Here is a 21,357-nt window from a genome sequence, read left to right as displayed (position 1 = left end):
GGCCTACTGGGTGGGCGTGGCCAGCTCTACATCATTCGCATCAAGGGTGCCTATGGGGGCCTGGGCAGGAGTGGGACAGATCTGAGGGTCTCTGGCAGAAGGAGGGTCTCTGGGCCAGGGCCAAGGCAGTGGGGGCCGTTCCCTCACTGTTTCCAGGATGGCTTCGCGGGCCGCATGAAACCACTTCGCGGGCCGCATCCGGCCCCCGGGCCTTGTGTTTGACATGTCTGCACTAGAGGAAGACGTATCAAGGTCCCCTGGCCGTTGCTGTTAGTTGTACCTTGAGCGGTAGCTGTGAGTCGAAGAGGACTCCCAAGTTTCAAGACCACTCAGCACGGGGAGTGTGACTCCATCCTGAACTATAGAATCTCTCTGGAATCATATGGTTTATCAGTCTAGAATGATTCTGTTTTACTGGGATGATGCTTTAGCCAGTTCTTTGCCATCTACACCAAACTGCATCCAAGTACTGGATGGCATTATTGCCTGGCCTGAGACTGAGATAGTATTGTGTATGTCACCAGTATGCTGATGATGATTCTCATCTTTTGACAGATAATTTTCATAGAACCTATTTCATAGACTAGATAATAAATAAACTAGATGATTTCATCCACCAGTTTCATGTAGATATTCAACACGAGTGGGGATAACATCAATCCTTGTGGTATCCTATAACTGAGGAGCCTAGAGCACATTCTCTCCACCATTATTCCCAATGATTGGAAGTAACTTTTTGGAGTGGAGGAGAACCAGTGCATTCACTGCTCCCCATCCTTAAGTCAGGAGGAGGCAGTCATAACATCAGGGGTGGGCAATTATGGCAATTTTATGACCTGTGGACTTCAACTCCCATGCCGGCTCAGGAATTCTGGGAGTTGAGGTCCATGGGTCATAATGTTGCCATAGTTGGCCATCCCTACATAACATGTTCAATGATATTGAACGCCAGAGAGATTAAGCATTAATAAAAGGTTCATACTCCTATTTCATGGCTCCTCTTCAGATGCCTTCACGTTGAGTCCTGGCAACTGCCTGGACTAGTTACTGCATTTTTCTTGGCAAGATTTTGGAAATAGTTTGCCATTGTCCCCTTCTTAGGGCTGAGGCAGAGTGACTGGTTCAAGGCCACCCAGGTGGACTTGCATCTAACTTTCCCATTTTCTGGCCTGATACCTAAACTACTACACTAAGCTGGCTCAAATGCTATGTTTAGTTATACATTTTTATTTTCATTTTTAATATATCTGCAGTTAATATATACAATTTTCTTCTAGGAAAATCCCCTCTTTTATATACCCAAGCATGGAACAAACAGATACAATAAGCTACATATGAAATATATACTTTAGTAGGAAGATCTGGTTCTTCAGCATCCTCTTTCACATTTTCTTCTGTTCTCCTTTGCATGTCTTGTTCAGGTGCTACTTCTTCATTTTTCGTAACTTCACATTTCTTCCCGTTTAGTTTAACAAGGACTCTGTTAACTGTGCACATTGCCGCCTCACGGCAAAGGGCCATAAGGTCAGCCCCAACGTAGCCTGGTGTCATATGAGCCAAATGTCTAAAATCAAAAGATTCTTGAAGTCGAAGCTTTCGACACAACGTCTTCAGAATTCTGGTGAAAAGAAAATGAAGATGATTTTGCAGCTGAACGTATATCCAAAAATCCCAGATTATTTAATTAATTAAACATATTAAATATTGTTTTAATAATTTATTTCGAATCACCTTCCAAAAGAAAGAACTTGATGAAACCATTTCTGTTTAGCCCTCCCCAACCCTCAAATGGCATAATCTGTGAAAAGATTAAGATATGGAGTGTTCAAAATATTAGAAATATTTCTAATTCTATGTTGAGACAATATTTAGAAAACATTAGAAGCATTTAAATATCTATGCTGAAACAATTCTGACTACTGGTAGTTCTCAATGTATGGCCAGAATTGAAACCAAAATTTCTGTTTCTAAGCATAGCAGTGGTTCAGAGAGCTTTGCCCCATGTTATGAACTTTTTGCCATAGTTGTTAAGTGAATCTGACTTCCCCCATTGACTTTGCATGTCACAAGTCATCTGGGAAGGTTGCAAATGGTGATCGCATGACCCTGAAACACTGCAACTGGCATAATATACATGGCAGTTGCCAAGTGCCCAAATTTTGATCACATGACCAGGGGGATGCTGCAACCAGTGTGAAAACTGCTCGTCTCTTTTTTCAGTGCTGTTGTAATTTCAAATGGTCACTACATGAACGGTTGCAAGTCAAGGACTACCTGTATACGACAGCCAACACATAAAAGTTAACTTCCTTCAAACTTACTTTCATTACTTGCTGAGATAACCAGGCTTTATCATGCAGTCATTTTTATTTATAACTGAATAAATTATAAGTTCCTTAGAACTGAGTGCCTTCCTCTTGTGGAAAAAAATCTATTAGTAATCAAATGCCCATGTCAACTACGCTCAAGGTGAAATGTGCTACTTGTTCTTTAAGATGACAGATGTGGAAACTTCATTTCCCAATCAGGCAATAGGAAGCTTTTCCCTCGAACATTATTGCAATTATTAGATAGCAGAAGAGCTCACTTTGGGAAGAAGAAGGTTAACTAGTTCAAACCTTCTCACTTTTTGGAATATAAAAGAAATACATTCTTGAAAGAGATAAAGGAACCCACATAAGCCTACCTAATGTAAATAAAATCTTTCATTTTTCTATTAAAGATTTTGCTGCTAGCTCTGCAAACGCCAGTTATGACTTTGACATCTATATAACAGGCAGCTTCACAGTTTCCATGAGCTTCTTTTGATACTGCAACAGTATTTATTACTCAAACAGTAGTTAAGTCCTCTAACCTTCCCTTGTTAAAAATCTATCCAAGAGAATCTTAGGACTTCAAATGACTTTGCATTATAATTTGCAAATTAAAAAAGAAAACTGACTGACTTTTCTCTTGCTGTTTCATCTGGAATCCCCAGACAAATTTCTCGGTCAAATCTTCCTGCACGTCTCAGGGCTGGATCCAGTGAATCTGGCCTGTTGGTTGCTCCAATAACAAGGACCTGAGCTGCTGTGGTCAATGTATTCAAGTCTGAAAGAGGAAGCAAAGAAGCAAACAGGAATGAATGAAAGAGTGGATGTTGTGTTACCAAAACTATAATAATACCACAGCAAAACTATTCACATGGCACACCCAAGAGGACAGACATTTTAATATCTATGCTGAGTAGCACATGTGCTATTGCTCACTGATGTGTGAAAGTAAGCAAACATAGTGTTGGACAAAATTTAAAGTATACAGAGACATTTGCAGGATTCAAACTACCACAGTGTGCCTGCATATGGGACCTTGGTCTTAGGGATCTTGATTTGAATGGACAGTAAAAAAAGAGGTTCAGGGTTTCCCCCCATTTTATTCAAGTTTTTATTTCTAGCTGAGCTTTGCAAATATGATTTACGGCCAATTAATTGTCTAATATTTCCACTCTAAATGATGCCTCCCTCCTTCTCTTTCCACAAGCTAGTGTTTTTTGGTCAAACAACTTTCAGCCTCAGAGCAACTCTCAGCATGTATTTGCAGATTATAATGCAAGCTTAATATCTGCATGCACCATTCTATTTATACTCATCTCTAGGTTCCAATTCTGGAGGTAGGGAAGGCTTTGATGGCAATTCTGTCCCTTGCTTTTGCCTGCCAAATTATTTTCTGCCAGCTTCCCCTTGATACACAAATCTTTCCCTCATCATCTGCTAATCCCACCAAGTCACCTGTTTGGTTCATAATCACTTCCTTCCCAGACTTCTTCTTGCTGGGGTTTAAATCTCAAAAATCAACCTAAAAATACTAAAAAAAAATCACCCTGTGGTGAGATGGGCTACAAATCAATTTAATAAATAAATAAAACTGCTGAAAAACATGCTATTGAATATTGCCAGTTCTGCTATCATTTTAATGGGCCATTTTTGAGGTGCTCTGTGAATTACAACACTAGGTCTGAGGGTAGATATGGTTGGGACTTATTTATTTTATTTTATTTATTTAATTGGATTTATATACCGCCCTTTCCCGCAGGACTCAGGGCGGTTTACAGGGTATTTAAAACAGGAAATACAAAAGTTAAAAACAATTAAAAATAATTACAACAGTCCCTGAAAAAGTAAAAAAAAAACCCCAATTAAAATTAAAATTAAAATTCTCAGCCTGGGCCAGAGAGCTCGAAGAGCCAGGTCTTCAGGTCCCGGCGGAATGAACGGAGGTCGGGGGCAGATGAATCCTGTGTTAATATAGGAATGCAAATAATTATAGTGAAAGATTTTGTTTAATTATTAACATACTAAATCTTCCTAAGTACCATTTGTTTAAATACATGGTTTTTTTTAATTTCCCAGCATTTTCTTGCAACTGCAGGGATTGATTCTTTTGGCTCATCCAAGCGCTGATCCATTGGGTATGACAAGAATTGACCAGCCAGCTTATTGCCTGAACCTGACATTTTATTTATTTATTTATTTATTTATTTTATATACATTGTAGGCTGAGCAAGAATAACTAGCCCAAAGTGACCCAGCTAACACGTTCATGGCTAAAGTGGAACTAGAACTCATAATCCCCTGGTTTTTAGCCTAGTGTCTTAACCAACAGACCAAACTCACTCTCTTATTTGTCTAAATCAGGGGTCAGCAACCTGAAACAGTGAAAGAGCCACTCGGAACCGGTTCCCTCACAAAAGGAAAAACTGGGAGCCGCAAAAAATGTGTGCGCATGTGCGTACATGCGCAGAACAGGGTTTGACTGAAGAGTGGAGCCAAGGCGAGATATGCACCTACCCTGCATATTTGAATTGATTGGTTGAACTTTTTTAGTCCCACTTTTTTTTTTTTGGACTGCACATGGCAGAGGACTGGGAGCCGCGGGAGACGGCTGAAAGAGCCACATGTGGCTCCGGAGCCACGGGTTGCAGACCTGTGGTCTAAATGTATGTTTGATGTTGCAAAAAGCTCGAGAAGGACAGGCAGTGAAGAAACAGGAGAAGCATATTGGGAACAACAGAAACTGAATATTTCATTTAGCAAAGAACTGATTATTATCATGTTCAACAGAAGTTCATGACCATATCAAAAGACAATAGAAAACATGTGTTTTCATAAGATTTATTAATCATAGGTAATTGGCAATAGGAATGTAGCTCATAACTATTCTAGGTGTTACACAGGATTCAAAGGAAATATGAAGATGAGATCTACTGATTTGAAATTGTATTTTGCAGCTTGCTGTTTGGCTTGAACGAAAGAGTAGATGCTGCTGAGAAGTAAAAGGCTCTTGGTGTTAGAAGGACCCAACTTGAAAGTTGGGCGGCATGGATATTTGTGGCATGACACAAATTAAGGTTAATGTGGAATTTAAAAATAATTATGTTAAGATGTGCCGTATTGAGAATATGGAACAGATATAAACCCAGGTTCTGCCTGAAAACATTTTATGGCTATCACCAGAAGAAACATTTTATAGACGAGAAATAATAGGCAAACACAAATGTCTAATTGATTGTGAAAGAATTATGTTCCAGGGGAATATAAAATATAAATCAGAGAACCGGTGGCAGAGTGATATAGTTGTCAATAATTTTCTTATTTACAGTTATTAGAAAGATTTAAAGTAGACAAGAGAGTTTATGGTTTTGAACGTTGTAAGACTGAGTCTGAAACAGAATTGTGTACAAATTACAAACATGTCATTGCTAAAAAGGTTTCACTGAAATTTGAAACAGAAGAAATGAATAAAAAATAAGAGAATGTATGAAAAAATGGTCTGAAATTTTGGTCATAATACAGATAGAACGATGAGAAAATATGATTCAGAGAATTTGAAATATTAATATACAGTTGAGACCAAAGTGTTTTTGCTTTTGGGATTGACTAACAATTGAAAAAAGACATGGAACTTTGTTTTTGTGTACTGTAACTGTAATGAGATTACTGTATGCACAAAGATGGAAGGATTCAGCATTATCCACAATGGAGGAAGGTTGGTAATGATGAGATTTGCTGAGATAGCTAAATTGACTTATTTGATCAGAAAAGTCAGTATCTATGTTTATTATTGACTGGAAATGCCTTTGTGTAACAGAAAAAATGAACGTTTGATTTACAGTTTTGATGATTAGACAGAGGATAGATTATAGAGCAAGAGGTAAATTTATGTTTGTTCTTAGAATTTCCACTTTTGAAATGTTGGTACAGGCATGTCGCTTGCTTCTCTCCTGATTAAAGCAAATAAAAACTCCCATATTATCGGACTCCGTGAATAAAGACTTTGACTGTTGGGTAATTAATTTTTTATGATGTATTATCTTGTTTTTAACAAGCTATTGGCATGGCAGCTAGACTCAAACAATCAACAGTCAGATTAATTCCAACTGCGTCACTATCTGTTGAGCCGGAAAAGATGGCAGAAAAAGATTATTTTAGTAACTTGTTAAAAGAGATCCTGACTCAAGTACAAATCTTGAAAGAATGAAAAAGCTTCTTGGATGAGAAACAAAACATTTTCAAGGGAAAAACCCAAGAAACTCCACAGCACCTCTGTGACAACCATGACCTGGATAATTGAGAATCTCCATAGACATGTTGAAGCTGATCCAACAAGATCTGGCCCAGCGTAAGAATTATTTAAGAAAATATGACTAAGTAGGAAGACTGATTAAGCTCACAAAACCGTAACTCAAGCCAGTCATAATATTTTGGATAAACAAATTACTTACTTAGCATTACAACTGAAGAGAAAACAATTACATGGTATTAGTATTGATCCCCCTAATCAATCAAACCCAGCTGCATTTATGATTATTTTCAGAAAGTTCCTCTTTTGGGAATGGACCTTCCAGTCAAGATTGAACATGTATTTAAAATTCCTCTAATGAGGTGAAAAACTGAAATTAGTTCCAACATTATTACCATGCAATTCCTTCACACTAGTTACTAGTAGAAGAATTTACATATATCTTATCAGGAATCAATAAAATCTCCACTGAAGTGGGATTATAGACAAATTAAGATATTAATCTATCCCAATTCCACAAAGGAAGTATCAAATAATAATAATAAGTAAGTTGGAAGGGACCTTGGAGGTCATCTAGTCCAACCCCCTGCTCAGGCAGGAAACCCTATACCATTTCAGGCAAATGGCTGTCCAGTCTCCTCTTAAAAACTTCCAGTGTTGGAGCATTCACCACTTCTGGAGGCAGGTTGTTCCACTGGTTAAACTTTCTGACAATTAACAATTGTTAATTGTCAGGAAGTTTCTCCTTAGTTCTAGGTTGCTTCTCTCCTTGATTAGTTTCAATCCGTTGCTTCTTGTCCTGCTTTCAGGTGCTTTGGAGAATAGCTTGACTCCCTCTTCTTTGTGGCAGCCCCTGAGATATTGGAACACTGCTATCATGTCACCCCTCATCCTTCTCTTCGTTAAACTACACATACCCAATTCCAGCAACTGTTCTCTGTAAGTTTTAGCCTCCAGTCCCCCAATCATCTTTGTTGCCCTTCTCTGTACCCTTTCTAGAGTCTCAACATCTTTTTTACATCGTGGTGACCAAAACTGGATGCAGTATTCCAGGTGTGGCCTTACCAAGGCATTGTAAAGTGGTATTAGTACTTCACGTGATCTTGATTCTATCCCTCTGTTAATGCAGCCTAGCACTGTGTTGGCTTTTTTGGCAGCTGCAGCACACTGCTGGCTCATATTGAAGTGATTCGTCTACTAGGACTCCAAGATCCCTCTCACAGTTACTACTATTGAGCAAGGTACCATCTATACTATACCTGTGCATTTGATTTTTCCTGCCTAAATCATTAAAGCCAGGAGTCTCACCAGATCAGCACAACTACAATATTTTATGAGCTTCCCAGAAATGTTCTGTATCAATCAGATTCAGTATTGATAACCTTGTGAATGCAGAGGCCTTTATCTTATTGTTGAAACCAATTGATGGAGAAGTAAATAACAATTTACTTTAAAGAATTAAAACACAGACCATCCATGCAAGTCAGAAGTTGGGCTACAATTCTGCGCTCCATGTCCTTTGAAGCTATTTCTCTTTTTGGTGTGATAGCATCAATTTCATCTATGAAGAGGATGCATGGTGCATTGGTCTAGAAATACAAGACAAATACTCCATCAGTATAAGCCCAGAAATTATATAAATTGAAGCATGCTATGGTTTTCATTTTATAATTTTAAAATATACATTCACTGAGAAATTGACTTTTAGAATCTGAACCAAGATTTCATCACATATGTATTGGACATCAAACCTCAATTATTTCCCCATGCTAGAGAAAAAGATCTGCACAATGTTTCTATGTTATACGTATTTGAGGGGTGTGGAAAATGGGATTCTGCACATGAAAGAGAATATCTTACTGTGCTCCTTTCTTCCTTCTGCCATTCTTACCCTTCTTTATACTTAATTTTTGTCAAATCATTCTGTAAATAGTTTTGCCATGAACAGCAAATAATTAAATTTGAAAACAAGATGAAATATTTGAAATAATGGAGTTAGCAATTACTTTTTTTGACAAAAATTTTTGTTATCTATCAATGATTTAGCAGTCTAGCATAATTAAAATATGAATGTCTGCACTCTGGAAATCACTTTTCTGTATTTTTTCCTATTAGTTTACAAGGCATATTGCTATATGTATCCATGGCATAATATTATAAAACATATTCTCAACTGTGCAACAATTGTGTCACCTAACTAGCCTGTTCCAAGAGAAAATCTTCTATAGCAGACATGTCAAACACAAGGCCCGGGGGCCGGATGCGGCCCGTGAAGTGGTTTCATGCGGCCCACGAAGCCATCCTGGAAACAGTGAGAGAATGGCCCCCACTGCCTTGGCCCTGGCCCAGAGACCCTCCTCCTGCCAGAGACCCTCAGATCTCTCCCACTCCTGCCCGGGCCCCCATAGGCACCCTTGATGTGAATGATGTAGAGCTGGCCACACCCACCCAGTAGGCCATAGGCACTCTAGCCACGCCCACCCAGTAGGCCACACCCACCCAGGCCACACCCACCCGGCCCCCTGAGGGCAACTGCAATGCTGATGCGGCCCTCAATGAAATTGAGTTTGACACCCCTGTTCTATAGGAAAGGACCTATAATTTAACTACAGGTTAACTAACTACAATATAAATTATTTTTTTCCACTAATAAATAAAATTACTTATAAAGAAAGACAGGAAGTTTTTATATATTTGTTAAGTGACATAGTTATCAAAAAAGTTTTCTTAAATGAATGCAATACTAGATGGCTAACTGCCTAATGGTTTGCCTATCCTGCACCCAAACAGGATAAAATGGGGTCAATCTTGGATCTCATTTTGTTGACCAAAAAAGAGAAACTAATCCACATAAATCCAACAAACAGGAAAAAAGAAACAAATCCACATAAAAACAAAAATGCCATTTGGGTTAAACGAAATGGCATAGTTCAGTCTCTTCCAAGTAGTTGGACTAAAATTCTCATTCCAGCCAACAGAACAAGGATATGAATTGTAGCATAACACACATCTGAAGCGCCAGGTGTAAAAAGGTTTATCTGTAGACAGTCCCAATTCACTAGGCATTTATTATATTTTTGCATTCACCCAATAAAAATCTTTTCTGAGAGGATTACACAATCTGTAAAAAAAACCATAATATGACTCATGTCTACAGAACAGCAAGCTGAAGAAAATGAAATATTTAGTGATTTCTATCCAAGAATAATAAAAAAAATACTAAATTTAAAACTGAAATCCAAAACTGTGTGACCAAACGTCAAGTTACAACATCCATTGTGTGATGACAGGCAATCTAAGTGTAGTTTTATGCTGGTTAAAAATAATACACTTATGCGGCGATATCCTTATTCGAGAAAGATTCCATATTCAAGGAACAAAAAGGTGAAATAGGGAAGGAATAAAAATGAATTAGAATCTATGATATGCCAGCTATGATACAATGTTAAACCTTGCTTAATAATTTCTTCTCTCATACTCATATTTGGCCATATTCATAATGAAGATGCCAGAAGACGGATGAAGTAATAAAATACTTATTATTTTGAGGGTCTTACAACAGCTTGATCAAAGAGCTCCCTTAATTTCTGTTCAGAATCACCAGACACTCCAGAAACGATCTCAGTTGCAGCCACTTTGAGTATTGGTAATTCAAGTTCCTAGAATAAAAAGAAAAGAAAACAAACGAACAGATTTAATCTAGGTCAGAGGTAGGCAACCTCGGCCCTTTTATGACTCATGGACTTCAACTCCCAGAATTCCTGAGTCAGGAATTCTGGGAGTTAAAGTCCATGAGTCATAAAAGAGCCGAGGTTGCCTACCCCTGATCTAGGTAAAAACATTTAGCAAGATTAGGGCTAAACCAGGGGTGTCAAACTCAATTTCATTGAGGGCCGCATCAGCATTGCGGTTGCCCTCAGGGGGCCGGGTGGGTATGGTCTGGGTGGGCGTGGCCTACTGGGTGGGTGTGGCTAGTGTGTGTATGGCCTACTGGGTGAGCATGGCCAGCTCTACATCATTCGCATCAAGGGTGCCTATGGGGGCCTGGGCAGAAGTGGGACAGATCTGAGGGTCTCTGGCAGAAGGAGGGTCTCTGGGCCAGGGCCAAGGCAGTGGGGGCCGTTCCTTCACTGTTTCCAGGATGGCTTCGCGGGCCACATGAAACCACTTCACAGGCCGGATCTGGCCCCCGGGCCTTGTGTTTGACATATCTGGGCTAAACAGAAGAAAAATGAATAGTGGGAAAAGTGGGATCAGGGGTCACATTCTGTTCCAGCAGGCAATGATCAAAAAGGCATTTGCCTTGCAAACATTTACCCTGAAGGTCCTGCTTTGTTCAATAAGATACCACAGACAAGGGAGAGCCCTCAGATTGCAACCTTGTGACTTTCCAGGGGGCCCGACATGCAGGGAAGAAGACTGAATTTGTCCCTGGAAGAAGCAGCATTTTAAAAAGACAAACTTGTCTGAAATTTAACATTTTAAATAATGAACATGGTTTACAACAGAGAAAGGAAAAGTAATTGCTCTAACAATCTCACCCCAGCAATTGCTTGCGCTAGTAATGTCTTCCCACACCCTGGAGGTCCGTGCAAAAGAAATCCTCGAGGAGGAACAGCTCCTAAATGAGTGTACACTTCAGGATGGCGGATATGTATCAACATCTTACATATCTCCTAAAATAAAAACGGCAATGTTGAAATAAAATTAATTTGACTGCCATCATTTGCTGCTCTGCTTTTAGATTCCAAATCAGGATATGTAGGGAAATGGTTACATGGATCTGTTGATTACGCTGGATATCGTCTATCATTGTCAATGGAATTTTAATCTCAACTTCTGTCCCTATTTTGCATGAGGGTAAGTTGTAAGACAGTTGTAGCTCTAATGATCCTCGAGAGAATGTGGAATTCAGTCCTAGCAATTTCAAAGATAAACACTGCAGAATGAACAGGAGTCAGGTTAATGACGGAATGCTTGTAGTTTTGCTGAATAGACACTAACTGGTACAAATGTTTTCTTTTTCTTTTAACAAGTATATTTATCTGTATTGGTGAATCTTCTCTTATTCATGAGCTCAATAACACATATTTTGCTTTGTAAATTGGACTTGAGAGTTTTGTTCAACAATCTATTTTACTTTTTCAAATAATCATACTGCTTATACATGAATGCTGATAAGAGAAAAGTGAGGTCTGATAAAGAAATTTCAGCAAAAGTAATGAACAGACACGGTCACCAGAGTTGTTGTGACAGCAAAATTGTAATCCTAAAATCTGCCTACAATTTCATGAAAACTGCAGCTTTCATTTTGAAACTTAGCAGGTTTCTAGTTCTTAATGCTACAAAAGATAAGCTTGAAAGTTTATGAATGATATATAATGCAATATTAACATCAAGAAAGATGGCCAATTAAGGATTAAGGAGGCCTGAGTTTCAATGCCCCTTCTAATTGGTAAAAACAGGAATATGAAACTAAGCAGGCTTGTTAAGATAACAGGATTTCATTTAACAAAGAATTATAATTGCTTTCCAACATAGCACACTTAGTACTCATCATTTTAAATTAGATTTATGGTTAAAGCCTTCTAAACTTCACAGTGGTTCGGTTGAAATTTTTTAAAAAAGAGATTAGTTAAATCTAACCTTCAAAATCTCATCGTTGCTTCCTATATCCTCAAATGTTACTGAGGAAGTTTGCAGCTTTATTTCTCTTGATTTAACTGCAGAAAAATAAGAAAATATTAAGTGAACAATCACAGCTGATTGGTTGTTTTAAACAGAAGAAAAACAGCCACAAACTTCATGAAGATTAAGCTGAACAAATTTTATACTGACCAACAGTGAAATATCACTTTGCATTTTTCCTATATAAATACAGACAAGCCATCTCTTACCTTTCTGCTGCTTCAAAACTGACTCTATTTCTTCATCTACGTTAGGAAATTCTACTTTTCTCCGTTTGTATTTTTTGCTCTTGGACTTCTTTCTCGCGGTCTCCAAAATGGAAATGTTTCCTGCATTCTACATCACAAAGAAAAGACTCTTGATATATTTTATCCAGCAAGATACAACGCAAAGGCTAGGCAATATAATGGAATTTTAAACTAAAATACAAAAAGCTCAGTGGTGGGATTCAAATATGTGAACAACCGGTTCTGTGTGTGGATGCCACTTCCAGAAGTCAATTCTGGGCCTGGGCAACAAAAAATTAGCTACTGGTTCTGCCAAAGTGGTGTGAACCAGCTGAAAGAGCTTCTGCGGCTGCCCTAGCACTTCTACTTTTTATGGCACACTTTCCCCTTCTTTTTATTCATTTTACTTTTTAAAAATAAAGATATCTTTAAATCTCTGCCTAAATAGCTGCTATTACATGATGGCCACAGTTAAAAATATCTGGTAAAACTCATCATCCATTTTTAGATAAACCTCTCAGACTATTATTTTTTTTGGACCGAATCAGTTTTTTTTAAATGAGTCCATTCTTAAAAATCTTGTAAAACTTAAAAAAAACCCAAATTTCATTTATTTCAGAGCGCTTTCAAGCCACTTTCTTTTAACTTAAGCTTTTGTTATGTGAATTATTAGGTCCTGGTGCTACTGTTGTTTCAATAGTTTTACATCTATTGGAGGAATTAATTGTGGCTCCAAAGCCAACAGTTTTCCATTTTTATGAGAAACTGAAATAATGTAATAGCATTAGTATAGTTAGGGTAACAGATCTGAACACCATGTTCTTGTAAATCAGTGGAATAAAATTTAAAGAATTGGTCTCCTTTCATCTTATGAAATTAACACAGAGAAAAGTTTTATTAATCTTGATAAGATCTCAGAAAATATTTAGTAAGGATTACTTATTAAATGGCATCATTTAGCTGATGGATACAATCCATGAGCTGGAAATTAAATGGATTGGATTTATCCTAATTCTCACATTTTGAAGTGAAACCCAAAATATTACTAATATAGTTGTAGAGCAGTTGTTTCATGTTAAGAATATGTGCATTTTTCTGGCTATTATCACCAATACCCCAAATTTATTAAGATATCAAGAATTATGAAACTTTTCCTCAGATGGTGCTGGTGAAAAAAAGAATTGTTACAGAACATTGGATAGATACATTTTCATTTTATTTCAAACACTAGATTCTTGACCTGTGTGTTTTAATATCCATATTGATCCTTTTTTTGACACAGGGGAAACAAAGGATTTTCAATCAATTTCATCACGTTACCAAGTTTTGTATCCCTCCCTATATCTTATTTTTAATGTTACAATACCACATTTTAAATATATTAGTATATATGTAATTCAATCTTTTTTCATATTCTCCTCATTTCTGTTTTTTAAAAGTTATTGTTGATCTTGAGGCTTTTTGTATGGGATAATGGGAAAGGGCACAGAGACATTAAGAAAAATACCTCAGCTTTCTGCTTAATGTTATCACATTCTTCTTCTGCACAAAGATCAATAAAAAAGTTTTCCTCCTTTGGGCCTGGGGTCTTATCAATAAACCATCCACCTTCTGAAATTTTGGTCACTGATGGAGCTTGAGGAGAGGCAATAATATCTGATCTAGACATTGCTTGTGAAGGAGTGATAGACATCATTAAATCATTTTTAGGAGATGAAGGTAAAGAATCTGGATTTCCTTTCCGATATAAGGTTAACAAAGAGGTATTCATGTGATTTGAATGCTGAAAGAGAAATCATGTACAGATGTCAACAGGAGACTGACTTTTTCAAATGTAAATATTTTCAAAATCATGTTGATCATAAATAGAATATGAATTATAGACACAACAAATACTGTTGTACATTTTAAAAGCCATTTAATCACAATGATTCCTAAAATTCATTATTTAAAATTCAAAGACAGTCAAAAGCATAAAAACGAAAACTGGAACAAAGTAGAAGCAGACTCAGCATTGAAAACATCCTAGAAACATGTCACTTACGAAAAGTCCAACTAGAAATTAAGTTTGAGGTTCCAATAATCTTAGGATGCTCATTCCCAATACTGAAAGTCACCACTAATAGGCATGTATAGTTCTCCTAGCTCCACTATTCAGTACAGACTTTGCTTATAAGTAGTCTCAGAATAATTTGCTTTAGGATGGCTGCAAACTGGAGTATTAATTCTTGGCTAATTCTCACAAAATTTAGCATACTTAGTTTTCAGAAGCTGCAGAAATGGCACAAAATCATGCTCCAAAGCTGCTTCAATAACGAAGGCCTTGTGCAATTTGGAGCTTGAAGGTAAGAAGTATTCCCTAAGGAAGCTTTGCAAATGTCAGTGGTAGTGCTAGGGATAATGTCAAGGACTGGACTTCTGCTTCAAAAGCCTTAGTGCTGCCACTGAGTACCATTATATACTCAGGGGGTACCTGAGGGTTGATTCCCTGGAAGGCCTAGTGCAGGCCTAGTGCAAGTTGGGGGGAGGCAGCACAAATATGGGCTGGGCCTGAAGCATTATCAAATTATTTATTATTTTATTTCATTTTTATTTATAGGATTTATATGGCCGCCCAATCACTCTCAGTGACTCTGGGTGGCTTACAAACAATAAAACAAATATACAGGCCTCCCAGGGACTGCACCATCCTGAGGCACCCCATGCTCCACTTAATGACCTGTGCAGTCTTAATGACTACAGCTGGGAGAACCAGAATCATGACTGTTGAGCGAAATGATCACATGCATGTCTTGCTTAACAACCACTATGACTTATGCCCCAAATCTGGGCTCATTTGTTGTTTTGACGTCTAGCTGTAGTTATGTAAGTCCCACAATTGGCTTGATCAAGATTAAAAAAACAAAGAACCCGCCAGTGCATACATTTGTTTTCAGAATTATAAATACAGATTTTAAACAACTAACTGTTATTACTAGTGGCTCATGTAAGCAATCACACTTACAGGATGTTCAGAATCAGTATCAGAAGTATCCAGGCTGGTCTCTGAATCACTTTTGGAGAGAGAAAATTAAAAATAAAGATTCTCATATACATTTTTTTAAAGCAGAACTGTTTGCATCTCCCTTAAATCAACTCATATTGTGAATGAAGAATGCACTGTTTTTTTTTAAATGGTCTGTTCAAAAAGTTGCAATTTATTTCCCCTATATTATTGATGGTATATTAATATAATATGTAACCTTCTATTTCAAGAATCGGCTGCAATAGTTCCTAGTTTTTCGCGCCTAAGGAAGGAATGGTAGAAGTGCATAGTAGAAAATTAAAACTTTTAGTAAGATGTAGTGCTGTGTAAATTTTCCATAATTAAGCTTCAGATCCTTTCCCCTTTTTCCAAATATTATCAGCCTTCAATTCTTTATATTCATATTTTTGCTAATTCATATACTTTGTTACTACAGCTAGAAGCACATCAGAATTTACCTAAATGTAGGATTAGAAAAACACAAGTGCATATATAATGCTAGCCACAGTTACTCCAAAGCTAAAAATTAATTATATCAATACTTACATAAAAATAAAGAAGGGACAAAAGTATTCCTAACTGCCTAATATTTGCTTGCAAAGTGCATAGATTGCACTATATTAACTACCAAAAACTTTTTGGAAGATCACCATGCATTTGAGGAAGTGCATTGTGTCTAAGGAAGTGTAAAGGTAAAGGTAAAGGTTCCCCCGCACATGCGTGCTAGTCGTTTCCAACTCTAGGGGCTGGTGCTCATCTCCATTTTAAAGCCGAAGAGCCAGTGCTTGTCCAAGGATGTCTCCGTGGTCATGTGGCCAGCATGACTAGACGCCAAAGGCGCACAGAATGCTGTTACCTTCCCACCGTAGTGGTCCCTATTTTTCTACTTGCGTTTTTACGTGCTTTCGAACTGCTAGGTTGGCAGAAGCTGGGACGAGTAACAGGCACTCACCCTGTTACGCAGGACTCGGTATTCGACCTGCCAACCTTCTGATCGACAAGCTCAGCGTCCTAACCCACTGAGCCACCGTGTCCCTTTATTAAGGAGGTGTACACAATAATAAATTGGTTAATCTTTAAAGTGGTGTAAAGCTATTCTGAAGGGTTTTTTTTTACTATAGTAATTACAACTTACTTTTCATCCCTTTTTACTTTCTTTGTCAAATATTCATCTTCTAGAATGGCTGAATCTGTAGATTTTATCTCATCTTTGATTATCCCAATAACTAGAAAGAAAAATATATATGGAATTAATAATAACTTGCTCATATGTGAAACAAGAATCAAATTATATTTTGTACAGAATGCAACCAACAGCCAGCACTAGACAGATTAAAGATATTGGTCTTAAATTAAGAACACAATCTAAAATATTAAAGCTAGTGGTTCTCACATGACCAAGTTCATATACACCTTCTTTCTTTCTCTTTCTCCAAGATATTTTACATTACTTATATAAGCTAGCTTGCATGGCCTAATTTCATTTCAGCCTGAGTCCTTCGGGAGATAGGGCGGGATATAAGTCCCATAAATAAATAAATAATAAATAAATAAATAAATAAATAAATAAATAAATAAATACAATATTAACAAACATACCTTTCTCAACCTGTATTCTAAAGGCATTTCTTTTTCTTCGTCCATAATCAGCACTGAAAATCAATTTTAAAAGCCACAGTGAATATTTCTTTGTATACCTCATTTTCATTGTAGAAGCCTAGTGCAAGCATCATAAGGAAAAGTAGCCTAATGCATAATTACCAATGCCAGAGTAAAAAAAAGACCAATAAATACATTCAAATACACATTAGAATAAATATTACATTATATTGTGTAAATTATACAGGTTTGGTCATCTGCAGCTTCTGCATGAAGAGATTGGACTAATCCTAAAATGAAAGAAGGATGTAAAGAACAAAAATGCATGAATTAGTATATAAACATGGTATAGCAAGAATGGTTTTAAAGGTACAGAGAGATGTAGTAAATAATTAGGGTTAGGGTTTTTGTTCTATTTCCCTTTCTCTTCTCTCATGCTTCTAATTTGTTTTGCTTGCTATTTATTCTTTATGTGTTTTGTATACTTATGCTTATCTCTCTGTTTGTATATCTGTACTGATTTCATTCTTGCAGCTACACAATGTAAGAAATAGAGAAGATCATTAAGCCCTGAGGCTTATACCTTTACAAGTTTGATTATTATGCCATTATTATACATGCACTACTCCACAGGCCCTTTCATAGAAAATGTAAAGTATTAAATCTCTTACTACTCACCTATATATTTTCTGTAGTTCTGCTGCTAGAATTTCAGTGTTAACGTACTGGCCACATTTATTACTGCTTAGATACTGTAATAAATATAGCTAAGTTAGCATATTTAAAGATACATACAATTCTTTACAATATTAAAAATAGTATTAGCATAAAATCATATGTGAACAATTTAAAATAGATGCAGCACTGCAATTATCTACACTGGTTTTTAAAAGCAAAGAGATTAAAGTAGAATCTTAATTTACCAGATCCCCATTTAGCAGATTTTGATTGCAAGATCAAGTTTTTGTCCAGATAATGGACAATTAAGTGTATATTAATTTTGCAACATCATGAGAATTAAATGATGCAAATAATATCAAATTGCCACAGACAACTTTTTGCATGTAACAGTATTCAAGAATAACAAACAGCATTTCCTTCAAATGTTTCTTTATGAGTTTTCAAAGGCAAACCAGAATATTTCATTGTAAATAAATCTAGTGAAGGATGGCCATACTGATTTTTCTTTTTCTTTTCAAATTACTGAGCTCTCTGAGTGAGCAAACTAGTGGAATTTGGCAGGACAAGCAAGTGAACAAAGGAAGAGTAGAAAGAACAGAATGGAAGAATCAAGGAAGAGGAGAATGCTAACTGAACGTTTCTGCTGTTTCCCAAGAGTTGTGAATGCACATTATGCGACTAAATGGTAATTGTTTGCCTGGAGCATTGCTTGCTGTTGACCTAGTCAGGATATAGCATCAGAGGAGTATATATAAGGAATCAACCTCCTTTCTAACAGGAAAGTGACTTTTGTTACTGTCTGTTCATCAAAAGAACATGGAGATGGTGAAATAGAGTACAGGGGGGAAAAACCAGGAAGAACTGGAAGACTTAACGCAGGCAGGTAAGTGTGACAGCAGGCATTACTGAAATTTGATAGGATGAAAGTCAGAGGTGGGATCAAAGAACTAAAGAATATAATTTATTCAGAAAGAATAAATAAAATAGTAGGAATGGCATTATAGATGAAATAAATAGATGCATGTATTGAGGTGCAACAGTAAGATTCCAGTCCTTCCTTTGGGCAAGAGTTCAAGTGGAAACAATAATCACATCCCCAAGAATAGTATCTTAATTTACTTGTGAAGCAAAAAAACTAAATCCAATATTATGGAATATGTAATTAACCTTCTACATTTTAATAATTCAAAAACCAATTTGCTGAAGTAATCTTCTGAAATTTGATTACTTCAAGATATGACACAGAACAATACCTCAACTTTAAATGACATTGTCAGGGACTAAGATAACACTATCCATAACTCATACATTGTGCTAAACCAGTTTGTGAAATAAATAACAACTGATTGCGCTTCCACAAGGTTAAAACCTAATTGTCCCCGTTTAGCAGCCATTTGAAGATATGGCACTAAAAAACTAACTTTACAAGTGTCTCAGTATTGTATCCCTTTGGTCACATTGTTGAGATTTGGTTCCTTTCTAACCAATGAGTAATTATGACCATTACAACATCCCATGGTCATGTGATCAAGATTTGGTTGTTTCATAACCAATACGTGATTATGACTGTTGCAGGTCCCTTAGTCATGGCTCACTTTTGGCAAGCTGAGTCAATAGAAAAACTGGCAGTAAAATTGCAAATCAGGGTTATGTGATATCTTCCTTAACAACTGTGGCAGAAATGAGATTGTAACTCCATCAGGGTCATGTAATGTCTCACTTAATAACCATGTCACTTAGGAGTTGCCAGTCCCAATTGTAGGAGGACCACCTGTATTATGGCTATATTTACATGATACACTTTGTCTTCTCCCCTCAAAAAGCTAAAGCCTTATATACTCTTTATTAAAATATCAAACCTGGAACTGATGCCATGTTGGCATTACATAAAGCAGAATTTATAATGAAGCCAAACACCAAATTTTTGATTCTAAGTGTTTGAGGAGTCTTGACTAATAGAGGGTGGGGTTGCTGTTAACTGGTTATTAACCAGTCCTTTAACCTAATATGTACAAATAAGAGCAGCTCTTTCAAATCAACTCAATGCAATGCCCATCTTAGCCAACATTTCATTTGTCATGGTTGCCAGAATAATACTTATGGAGTGCTCACAAATGGAATTTGGAAGCATGTTAATCCTACTCTGATGAAAAATTAACCACCCCATAATAAGCCTATTCCTCATGAATGTATTCAACCATACAAATGCTTTGGTCAGAATACAGCAGCACAAGCACTGATGGGGATGCTATGATATGTCCATGTAACATTTTTGCATTGTGAGCTGCACTGCTTTGTCAGTTTGCTCCTAAGCACAGTTGAAAGCGCTGGTCATTATCTATAAAACTCAGTAGATACTCCCTCTATTTATAACCATCCATTTAGTGACCATTCAAAGTTACAACACTGAAAAAGTGACTTATGACAGTTTTACTTACAACCACTGCAGCATCCCTATAGTCATGTGATCAAATTCAGCCGTTTGGAAACTGGTTTATATTTATGATGGTTGCCATGTCCTGGGGTAGCTTTTGCAACTTTCTGACAAGCAAAGGTCAATGGCAGTGCCAGATTCGCTTAACAACCATGTTCCTACCTTAATAACAGTGATTCACTTAACAACTGTGGCAAGTAAAGTCATAAAATGAGCTAAAAACTCACTTAACATAAATTTCAATTGTGGCCATAAGTCGAGCATACCATAAGGTTCACTTACTTGAGGGGTTCCTATCTCCTCTAAGCTTCCTTCCAGTAGGGTTGGCTTCAGGTTCTTTCGCTTAAACAATGCCACGTATTGCGACCCCAGAAGTATACCTCTCTCGCAGTGCTGGCCCTCTGGGATTACTGGGGGAGTCTCACCTACAGGTATTTCGGAGGGCCTTGAAGGCCTGGCTCTTTACCCAGATCTTTGGCTCGGAAGGACATGGGTGAGTTGCTGCCCGATTTTGCCATCCTTCCTCCCTTTTTAAAATAACTATATTATTTTATAGTTTTCCGTGCTGTTTTGTGAACCGCCAATAGCACTGGGAGTATAAATTAAACTAACAGTTACACTCACGAGGAAACTTCTTCATTTCGTGTCCTAAGCCCGCTGTGAAAAAGAAGATGGGATTCAACCGTAGCCAGCCTCTTATATAGGAGCGGCTGCTCATCACGACAAAGCCAAATAGGAACGGAACAAGAACGGCGAAATCACCTGTTTAACTCGCTGTTTCAGTCTGGGATCCCCTCCAAAAGGGTGATTTCCTCCCCGATTCCGCATCGCAGTTTCCCACGTGCAAATTCCTCCCTTCTTTCAGGCAAAGTTTTTTTCCGGACTAAAGTAGGACCCCAGCTAAGGCTGCCTTTAAAAACCCTAAATGTACTGGCAGCAGTGAGGTTTTTCAGGCCGCCTCACTAAACGACGGACAATGATTATCTAGGAGATAAATTGTCACGTTTCAATACAGAGGGGGAAAAAATCGGCAGAAGGCAATTCCTTCGTCTTTCTACACAGGCACTTTCTTAGACGCCTAAAAAAAAAGAGTCTAAGTCACAGAAGCCCCACGTTTTGTAGTTCTCTCGGATGTTCTTGGTCAA

General features: G+C 37.4%; 1 protein-coding gene across 1 annotated transcript in view; it reads right to left on the bottom strand.

Moving 5' to 3' along the window:
- The window catches only part of NVL (nuclear VCP like), a 63,259-nt gene extending 41,927 nt beyond the window's left edge, over positions 1–21,332 (bottom strand). Inside the window, exons 1-13 of the mRNA XM_083351749.1 lie at positions 20,975–21,332; positions 17,776–17,849; positions 17,098–17,150; positions 16,634–16,724; positions 15,478–15,526; positions 13,981–14,256; positions 12,456–12,582; positions 12,205–12,281; positions 11,100–11,234; positions 10,116–10,217; positions 8,030–8,147; positions 2,946–3,090; positions 1,348–1,618 (exon numbers count right to left, since the gene is read on the bottom strand). Coding sequence (XP_083207875.1) covers positions 1,348–1,618; positions 2,946–3,090; positions 8,030–8,147; positions 10,116–10,217; positions 11,100–11,234; positions 12,205–12,281; positions 12,456–12,582; positions 13,981–14,256; positions 15,478–15,526; positions 16,634–16,724; positions 17,098–17,150; positions 17,776–17,849; positions 20,975–21,040 — 1,584 coding nt within the window. The 5' untranslated portion in view covers positions 21,041–21,332. The remainder of the gene's footprint in view (positions 1–1,347; positions 1,619–2,945; positions 3,091–8,029; positions 8,148–10,115; positions 10,218–11,099; positions 11,235–12,204; positions 12,282–12,455; positions 12,583–13,980; positions 14,257–15,477; positions 15,527–16,633; positions 16,725–17,097; positions 17,151–17,775; positions 17,850–20,974) is intronic.
- Positions 21,333–21,357: the final 25 nt, after the last annotated feature.

Source organism: Vipera ursinii (assembly GCF_947247035.1).
Source record: "Vipera ursinii genome assembly, chromosome: 1".
Classification (NCBI taxonomy): domain Eukaryota; kingdom Metazoa; phylum Chordata; class Lepidosauria; order Squamata; family Viperidae; genus Vipera; species Vipera ursinii.
This window is presented reverse-complemented; position numbering and strand designations above follow the sequence as displayed.